Raw genomic sequence first — 10,539 nt, forward strand, 5'->3', positions numbered from 1 at the left:
CAGCAGGAGGCACAGGGTGGGCGTGAGTCACCCTAAAACCTCCTGTCCCTCAGCCCCTGGATTCTGTGTTTTTTGTCAAATTTGGTCCCACTGGCGGCAGCAGCCCAGGCTCTGTTCTGAAGGTGCCTGCAAATCGCCTCTAATGAGAACAGCCCCTGATTCCTGGGAGCTGCTACCAGACACTCAGCCACTGAGCAGGAGACTCCCAATGCTTGGTTTTATCCATTCCTAGGCTTGGCCCACAGACAAGAGGGTGCACATGAGGACCCTAGTGTTGCTGCATACAGCTAGCAAGAACCTGTGCAAACTTCCCATGCTCAGCATGAACCTCCTTCCCTGAGTATCCCCCTCCCCATAGGTGGGTGGAGATGGCAGAGGCATGGCAGGCTGACGTGGTCCAGGGTCCCTGATTAAGCAAACCTACCTCAAGAGGAATGGTACAAACGAGGACCGGTCTGGCTTAGCATCCACTGAATCTTCATTTGCTGAATTCCCAACCCCCTGCTCTTCAACACAGCCCTGATCGTCTGCCATCTGGAAAGAGAAAAAAAAAACAAGCCACGAGGTCAGTGGCATCACTGATACTGTGATATTTTTAAATGACACTCATTAGGTGACATGCTTTTCCATTATGCCTAGGGGTGAGCAGTTTTGCATATTTAAGATTCAGGGTTACTGCGCCATTAATGCATTCAAATATGTGAGTATGCTTACATCCCAGAGACTACATATGGCAGCAAAGAAAACAAAGTCCTTGCCCTCAGGGAGTTTCTAATCCAGCATCCACAATTTTGTTTTATGTTCACTGCATACAAGAAACAGTGGAAGGTCTGTCAACGTTTACAACAATGACAATTTCCCCCTAAATTCCTAGCAGGTCACGAAGTGCTCATACGCAGTTCAAAAGCAGCGACAACCTGCGGCATTAGGCTCTCTTTCCATCAGATGCTTTTCCATCTGATGGTTCTACACAAAACAGATTTCCATCAAATTACATTCCAGCTTGAGAATCTTCAAGAGATCCCCAGTAACTACAAGTTCAAATCTAAAGCCATCTCCTCGGATTTTAAGGACCTTTCTGATCTAGTCTGGGAGTCAGCACACTATGGCCCAACACTTGTTTCAGTAAATAGAGTTGTACTGGAAAACAGCCATGCCCATTCATTTATGTATTGCCTATGGCTGTTTCCTCTCTACAACAGAGTTGAGTGATGGCCACAAAGCCAAAAATATTTACTCCCTGGCCCTTTCCCACCCCCACCCTCTGCCTTCATTTACTACATAGCCTTTGTATGTGGCTTGCTTATTCGCACTCTGCTGTTTGACTCCCATAAGACGATATAAGTTCATCATGGCAGAGGTAGCTGGAACACAGAAGGCGCTTACTAAAATATTTAACTGAATGGAAGGCTGGATAAAACACACACCCCAAGGGAAAATAATTAGCTAAAGGTGATGTGGCTGGCCCAAGGCAGAGCCAGTATTAGAATCATTTTTTTTTGTCTTTGAGATGGAGTTTCACTCTTGTTGCCCAGGCTGGACAGCAATGGCGTGATCTCTGCTCACTGCAGCCTCCGCCTCCCCCGTTCAAGTGATTATCCTGCCTCAGCCTCCTGAGTGGCTGGGATTATAGGCGCCCACCACCACGTCTGGCTAATTTTTTTGTGTGTTTGTAGTAGAGAGAGGGCCAGGCTGTTGGCCAGGCTGGTCTCAAACTCTGGCCTCCCAAAGTGCTGGGATTACAGGTGTGAGCCACCGCGCCTGGCCAGTATTAGAATCATTTCTTATAAATCAAGTCCCGTTTCCTTCCACATGAAGGGAATCACAGATCAACTTTCAAGAATAAAGGGAAACTTCTCCAGACTCCAATTTCTACCTGGTCCCAACTGTTACTGGAAAAGGGTCCTGATCCAGACCCCAAGAGAGGGTCTAGACCTCATGCAAGAAAGAATTAAGGGCAAGTCGATAGAATAAAGTGAAAGCAAGCTTATTAATTAATCGAAGTAAAAGAATAAAAGAATGGCTACTCCATAGGCAAAGCAGCAGCTTGGGCTGCTGGACTAGGGATACTCATAGTTATTTCTTGATTATATGCCAAACAATGGGTGGACTATTCACAAGTTTTCCGAGGAAGGGGTGCGAAATTCCAGGAACTGAGGAAGTTCCCCTTTTTAGACTATATAGGGTAACTTCCAGACATTGCTGTGGCATTTGTAAACTGTCGTGGTGCTGGGGGGAGTGTCTTTTAGCATGCTAATGCATTATAATTAGTGTATAATGAGCAGTGAGGGTGACCAGGGGTCACTCTTGTCACCATCTTAGTTTTGCTGGGTTTTGGCTGGCTTCTTTACTGCAAAGCCTATTTTATCAACAAGGTCTTTATGACCTCTATCTTGTGCTGACCTCCTACCTCATCCTGTGACTAAGAATGCCTTAACCTCCTGGGAATGCAGCCCAGTAGCTCTCAGTCTTATTTTACCCAGCCCCTATTCAATATGGAGTTGCTCTGGTTCAAATGCCTCTGATACAATCTCTAAGCAACTTCACTGAGCAGGCCACGGTTGTCAGGTGCAGTTCTGTATTCCAGTTAGGGCTCACCGAGGGATGCTATCATTAAGTTGGAAAACAAGAAGGCATCTATTTTACAGAATATTTTGTGCCACTGAGCACAAGTAATGACTTTTGGAGGTGGAGAGAAGGAATACAGTTCAGAAGGAGGTGTCCAAGGAGGCAAAGCAACGACCTAGTGGCCTTGCACTCTGAATGGCATTACGGTTTCACCTTCCAGCTTATCTGAGGGTGAGCTGGGAAGAAGGGAGGGAGCTAAGAAGAAGGGAAAGTCCTACTGCCAGGTCTCGACAATGACCAGGAGAAGTCAGATGGTCACCTTGTTTCTCAACACATCATGAGCCTCCCTTCATCATCACCAATGTGTATCTGGTTGGGAGGCAGATTTTTCAGATTAGAACCCAAAGTTTCTCAAAATGGAGATAACCCACAGAAGAGATAATCGTAAGGCCACACATGCAGAAAACACCTGATAGCTTCTTTTGTCTCCTTTATGTAGACTTACTTTTCAACATAGACTGTTATTAACACAATGCATACTCACATATTTTCAAAACTAGTAAGTCAAAGTTTAAAAAAAAAAATCCACCAGACAAAGACACTAACTTCGACATGTGGTGTTAACCAAGTTGGCCCTTTTCCAAAAGTTAATCTTAAAGGCTGAGTTTAGGGCATATGATGACAAAACAATATAACCACTATTTTTAAAAGAAAGAAGAAACGTCAGTGTGATAGCAGAATAGGAGGTTCCAGTTTTCATTCTTCTATAGAAACACGGATTTTGGCAACTACCCCTATGGACAAGAATACTTTTGTGAGGCCACAGGAGTCCACTGAGAGGTTTCAGCACACTGGTGAAGCAAAAAATCTAAGATTGGATGCATCAAAGAGTATAATAAGAGCAGTTCACTTTACCCACATCACCCCTCCCCTAAGGTGGCACAGCTCAGTGCCAGGAGAGGTCCCTCCAGCTCACAATTCTCCCATGGGGGAGGTGAAAGTGAAGTGCGCACCCACCTTTCCCAGCCTAACAGGATGTTGTCTAGGAGACCCACTTCTGTCTCATCCCACCCAGAACACTGAGGGGAATAGCATGGCTGAATCATCTGGGGCAGCTAGGAGCAAGGAGAAGAAGCAGGAGTGCAAAGAGTGTACGGTTATCAATAGTCGGCTGTAGATTCTGCTACCCAGCTCATGGATTCTACCCTAAGACCCTCCCATAATCCCTGCTGGACGACTGGCCTATGGACCCCTTCGGCCAGCTAATGTGTGGCCAAAGTGCACAACAGTCTGTATACAACCACAGATGATGCTTGGATCTCAACAGCAGGTATGGATACTAGCAGCCAACTCAACTTTGATGGATTGAGAGAAGACATGTCACTTTGAACATTTCAGGGTACTACCCTAAGGAATAAACAGGAGGCTTTTAGCATGAGGTCTGGCTTTGCAGGATTGAGAAAATGCATATAATCCCAAAGAGGGATCAAGAGGTATGGAGCAGGTATATCCATAGAAAAAGTGTGAGAGATCCCCAGAATCTCTAGCTGAGCTCACCAGCAAAGGTCTTTTTCTCCTAAAGTCAGTCAATAAAGATGGGAAGAGGTGACTGCTTCTTCAAGTGTGAACACACAATGCAAGGCTTCAAAGAACACAAATAATCAAGGAAATATGACACCACCAAAGGAACAAAATAAAGCTCCAGTGGCTGACCCCCCAAAAATGAATTACCTGACAAAGAATCCAAAATAATCATCTTAAAAAAGCCCAGTGAGGAACAAGAGAGCAGAGAGACAATTAAATGAAATCAGAAAAACAACAGATAAACAAAATGAGAAGTTCAACGAAGAGATAAAAACTATATAGATGAATGAAACAAATTATAGAGCTGAAGAACACAATGTCTGAAATAAAAAATTCAATGGAGAGCTTCAACAGCAGACTTGATCAAGCAGAAGAGTCAGGTAAACTTGAAAACAGATCATTTGAAATTAACCAGTCAGAGGAACAAAAAGAAAAGGAATGAAAAAGAGTGAAGAATGCCTATGGAACTTATGGGGCCATCAAATGAACAAATATATGCAGTATGGGTGTCTCAGAAGGAGCAAGGAGAGAAGGGTAGAAAGTTTATTTAAAGAAATTGTGACAGAAAATCTGGAGAGGCAAATGAACATCTAGATTCATGAAGCCCAAAGAACCCCAAACAGATTGAGCATAAACATGTCTTCACTGAGACACATTACAATCACTAGTAAGAGTCAAAAAAGATAAAGAGAAAATTTTCAAAGCAGCAAAAGAAAAGCAACTGATTTTTTTTCCAAGATGGCAGATTGGAGGCATTTTAGCATGCCTCTCTCACTTGGGAAGACAAAATAGTGTGTAGAGATCCATGCCGTGTAGTTTTTTTCCAAGAAGCAACACAGGAACTTAATAGGAAAGCTGAAAGAAACCACAGAGCCTTTGAAAGAAGTGGTGGGCTGCAGCCTATACCAGGTGGAAAATTCTAAGTCCCGGGAGTGTGAGGGGGATAAATTGTCTCTGGGACATACACTCCCACTGGAAAACTTGGCAATCCAGGCCACAGGGAAAGGTCTTAACCCTACCCAGCACTGAAGCTGATTTAGTGAGCACTGGGGAATACATGAGAAGGGATAGCATTGGGATGTGCGCTGCGTGTGCTCTCGGTCCCCAGCAGGGATAGAAGGAAGTCATTCCAGGTCCTACCTCACAGGTGACCTTGTGGATGTCTTCTAGCTAACTCAGTAGTCTGTCATAGGTTGAGAGAGGTTCCTAATTGACATTTCTGATATAATCTCATGTGATGATGAACCCCTTTGGCCAGAACCGAGGGGTGAGTGGGCAGTGGGTTATACTCATGAGCACAAGAGAAGACCTTTGCTTCTCAGGTAGACCAGAAGGGGTGTGGCCTGAAAGCCATGGTATGTCTCAACTGGGAAGGCTTCTGGCCTGGGGCAGTTTTGAGTTCCAAGAGCAGAATGCCTGGAACCTAGCTAGCTGCTACTAGTGGAACACTACGGTGTGAGACCTACCTTGCCAAGTGCATGGGAACTGGGCAGGGCTTAATGTCACCTGCTATTCCGCACTCCCTGTGTGGACTTTCTGTGCAGCACAGGCAGCTGCGCTCCTCCCTGGAACATTACCCCTGCGGCAGGAGGACTGCCCTCTTACCCCCACTGGGGCCTCTGCTTGAGCCCCTACGTGGAGAGCCACAGCATGCACTTGCGTGACCCAGCCCCCACTTGGCTTTGCCTTTTTACCCCCTACTCCATAGCTTAACACAAAGAACAGAAACTTTGGGAAGCTCTATGGCCTCGCCCATTGTCTGAGACACCAGAGTACCTCACCTGGGTAACATAAGAAGCACAAAGCCCACGGCTACCACCGCAGCAGCTGGTGTTCTTTTCCAAGTGCCACCTCCTGCCTGGAGGCCAACAAACACAGTCCATTACAGCATCTGCTGGCAGAATAGCATAGCACCCAGGAAGGAGAAAACCTGTGCATGACCCCATCTGTCACCACTGCCTGCAATACCCCCAGCTAATCAGGAGGTTCTGAGTCTGTCCATATGATCAGTTCATTCCTACTATAGCTAGTGTTTGAGAAAGCCAACACACTAAGGCTATGTATAAGGAATCTCACAGAGTCTACGTCACTCCCTTGCCATCCCCATCAGAACAGGTGCTGGTACCCACTGCTGGAAATCTGAGGGCAAGTCGCATCACTGGACCCCTTGCAGACATTCCCCAGCACTTTCCTGGAGTGTGGCAGCCCCACTGGGTGGCTAGACCCAGAGGAGCAGCAGCATTCACAACAGTCTGGCTTTCAGGGTTCCTACTCCTAGGGGAAGGGGTAGTGTACCAAATCAAGGGAGTAACCCATGGGACGAAAGAATCCAGATGGCAAAGCTCGAGTCCCATAGCTTTCTGCTTGTGGGAAGTTTCTTTCAGCAGAGGCACAGGTGCAACGCTGAACTGAGCAGGGAAAGTCTGTGGCTCTACTACAACAGTCAAGCAGCCCTGGTGCTTGTGACAGGTCTTGGAGAAGGAGACTTCTCCTCCTCACCCACCACTGCAGCTACAGCTTGGGCTTCTCCCACAGGAGCGTTGCATGGGTGCATCTGTAGACAGCCTTTATGGAACACTTCAGGGTGACTGCATCCCCATAGGACAAGTGCCCTCAGGGTTCAGGCCCGCATGAGGGGTAGTCATAATCCCACTCTACATGGAATATCAGCATTTCTGCAGATGGAAAGTGGTGTCTGTCTGGTTTGAACAGACGGAACACTGGGTCAGGAGTGTGAATGGGAAGCAGATTTTTCTCCTGCTGGCCTGGCAGGGGAGCTGAGGTAGCCCCTTTCTTCCCTCTGAAAAGACCTCAGTGCTTTTCACTCCAGCTTCTCCAGCTGCCTATGTCAAGGCTGAGACCTCTGCCCACATTAGGTGTTGTATTTATCTACCTGTTTTAGCTACACCCAGTTTTTACCCATGGACAACTCCTGAAGTCTGAACTGTTCAACCTGAAGTCTGACCTGAAGTCTGAACTGTTCAACCCAGTAAATAAAATACTGGAGGAATGAATGAATGAATGAATGAATGAATAAATAACTGTACACCACTGGGGATGAGCTAACCTTCAAAAGACTTTTGTCATTCTAACCCCATAAGAGACAGTAAACCTGCTCACACACCAAGCACATTGCTACTACATCTGAGAAAACCATCACACAAACACTCTCTATAACCAAGGAACTCATACACAGTCTTCACCCCCAAAAGCACCCAGAGCCAAATTAGGTTACAATAAGCTATAATCATTGAAGTCACATCCATAAGGTGGAAAAAAGGAAATTAAAAAGCAACAGTTGAATAAAAAATAAGTTAAAAAATAATTAGAAGAAATGGTCTACCCAAATGAGAAGGAACCAGAAAAATAATTCTGGCAATATGACAAAACAGGGTTCTATAACACGCCCGAAAGATCACATTAGCTCTTCAGCAAAGGATACAAACTAAAATGAAATCTTGGAAATACCAAATAACGAATACAAATGGTTGATTATTAAGTTACCCAAGGAGATACAAGAAAAAGGTGAAAACCAACATAAAGAAAGTTTTTAAAAAATTCAGGATACGAATGAAAATTTTTCTAAAGAGATAGATACTTTAGAGAAAAAAAAAAACTACAAAAAACAATCAGAACTTCTAGAAAGAAAGACACATTTAGGGACTTACAAAACACAGTGGAAGGTTTTAACAATAGACTAGACCAAGAAGAAGTAAGAATTTTAGAGCTCAGAGGCAAGGCTTTTGAATAAACCCAGTCAGACAAAAATAAAGAAAAAATAACTAAAAGAAATGAACAAAGTCTCTAAGAAATATGAGATTATGTAAAATGGCCAAAGATAATAATCATTGGTGTTCCTGAGGGAGAAGAAAAAGTAAAAATTTTGGAAAATTTATTTGAGGAAATAATTGAGGAAGACTTCCCTGGCCTTGCCAGATATTTAGACATCCAAATATAAGAAGGTCAAAGCCCTTCTGGGAGATCCATGGCAAAATGGACATCTCCAAGGCATACAGTCATCAGGCTACTACTAAAGTCAACATGAAGAAAAGAATTCTAAGAGCAGTAAGACAAAAGCATCAGATAACCTACAAAGGAAAAGCTATCAGACTAACAGTAGACTTCTCAGCAGAAACCTTATAAGCCAGAAAGGACTGGGGCCCTATTTTTAGCCTCCTTAAACAGAATAACTCTGAGCCAAAAATGGTGCATACAGCAAAACTAAGTTTCATAAATGAAGGAGATATAGTCTTTCTCAGACAATCACATGCTGAAGGAATTTGCCGCTACCAATGTTGCATACAGCAAAACTAAGTTTCATAAATGAAGGAGATATAGTCTTTCTCAGACAATCACATGCTAAAGGAATTTGCCGCTACCAGATCAGCCCGACAAGAAATGCTAAAAGGAATTCTAAACCCTGAAGCAAAAGGTCAATATGCAACAGAATAGAACCTCTCAAAAACATGAAACTCACAGGGCTTATAAACCAATAACATAATGAAGAAAACAAAGTATCCAGGTAACAACATGATGAGTCCGTCACATCTCAATATTAATGTTGACTGTACATGGCCTGATGCTCCACTGAAAAGATAAAGATTGGCAGAATGGATTAAAAAAAATCACAAACCAAATGTCTGCCCTCTTCAAGAAGCTCAGCTAATACAAATTATTCTTATAGAATCAAGGTAAAGGGGTGGAAAAAGATACTCCACACAAATGGAAACCGAAGGCAAGCAGAAGTTGCTATTCTTATATCAAACAAACTTTAAAGCAAAACAGTTAAAAAAAAAAAAAAAAAGACAAAGTATTATAAAAGGATTGACCCAACAGGAAGATATTACAACCCTAAATATATATGCACATAACTCTGAAGCTTCTAGATTCATAAAACAATTACCACTAGACCTAAGAAAAGAAATAGACAGCAACATAATGATATTGGAGAACTTCAATACTCCACTGAGGCGCTAGACAGATCACTGAGGCAGAAAGTCAACACAGAAACACTGCATTTAAACTACACTCCAGAACAAATGGACCTAACAGATATTCACAGAACATTCTACCCAAGAACTGCAGAATACACATTCTTCCCATCAGCACATGGAACATTCTCTAAGATAGACCATGTGATAGGCCACAAAATAAGTCTCAATTTTTAAAAATGAAAATCATATCAAGTATCTTCTCAGACCACACCAGAATCAACCTAGAAATCAACTCCAAAAGAAACCCTTAAAACTATATAAAAACAAGGAAATTAAACAGTCTGCTCCTGAATGATTTTGGGGTTAACAATAAAATCAAGATGGAAATTTGAAAATTCTTCAAAACGAATAATAGTGACACAAGTTATCAAAAATCTTTGTGAAACAACAGAAGCAGTGCTAAGAGGAAAGGTTGTGGTGCTAAATATCTACATCAAAAAGTCTGAAAGATCACAAATTCACAACCTAAAGTCACACCTCCTGGAACTCCAGAAGCAAGAACAAACCAAACCCAAAGCTAGCAGAAGAAAATAACAAAGATCAAGGCAGAATAAATGAAATTGAAACAAAAAAATACAAAAGATCAATGAAACAAAAAGTTGCTTCTTTGAAAAGATAAACAAACTCAGGGGACCATTAGCTAGATTTACCAATAAAAGAAGAGAGAAGATTCAAATAAGCTAAATCAGAACTGAAGATGTAGGGTCAGGCACAGCGGCTCACACCCATAATCCTAGCACTTTGGGAGGCCAAGGCGGGTGGATCATAGGTCAAGACTGAGACCATCGGGGACAACATGGTGAAACCCCGTCTCTACTAAAAACAGAAAAATTAGCTAGGTGTGGTAGCATGCGGCTGTAGTCCCAGCTACTCGGGAAGCTGAGGCAGGAGAATTGCTTGAACCCAGGAGGTGGAGGTTGTAGTGAGCTGTGATTGTGCCACTGCACTCCAGCCTGGGTGACAGAGCGAGAGTCTGTCGAAAGAAAGAAAGAAAGAAAGAAGGAAAGAAAGGAAGGAAGGAAGGAAGGAAGGAAGGAAGGAAGGAAGGAAGGAAGGAAGGAAGATGGAGACATTACAATAATGTCTTTGTAGTAACTTGGATGGAGCTGGAGGCCATTATTCTAAGTGAAGTAAGTCAGGAATGGAAAACCAAATATCTATATTTTCACTTATAAGTGGAAGCTAAGCTGTGAGCATGCAAAGGCATTCGGATTGGTATAATGGATACTGGAGACTCAGAAGAGGGGAGAGTGGGAGGAGGATGTGGGATTTTAAAAAACTACATATTGGGTGCAATGTACACTACTTGGGTTACAGGTCCACTAAAATCTCAGACTTCACCACTAAACAATTAATCCACGTAACCAAAATCTACTTGTACTCCAAAAGCTAT

At 43.3% G+C, this 10,539-nt stretch overlaps 1 protein-coding gene across 3 annotated transcripts in view; it reads right to left on the reverse strand.

The window, feature by feature from the left end:
* The window catches only part of CASP7 (caspase 7, apoptosis-related cysteine peptidase), a 49,139-nt gene that overhangs the window by 33,116 nt on the left and 5,484 nt on the right, over nt 1-10,539 (reverse strand). For 2 of the 3 annotated variants that reach the window (XM_011927858.1, XM_011927856.1), the window contains exon 2: nt 425-534. In XM_011927858.1, the coding sequence (XP_011783248.1) occupies nt 425-534 (110 nt within the window). Of the gene's footprint in view, nt 1-424; nt 535-5,933; nt 6,044-10,539 lie in introns of all 3 variants that reach the window. The other variant, XM_011927855.1, reaches the window with a different exon arrangement.

This window comes from Colobus angolensis, unplaced genomic scaffold, assembly GCF_000951035.1.
Source record: "Colobus angolensis palliatus isolate OR3802 unplaced genomic scaffold, Cang.pa_1.0 Scaffold75, whole genome shotgun sequence".
Lineage (NCBI taxonomy): Eukaryota > Metazoa > Chordata > Mammalia > Primates > Cercopithecidae > Colobus > Colobus angolensis.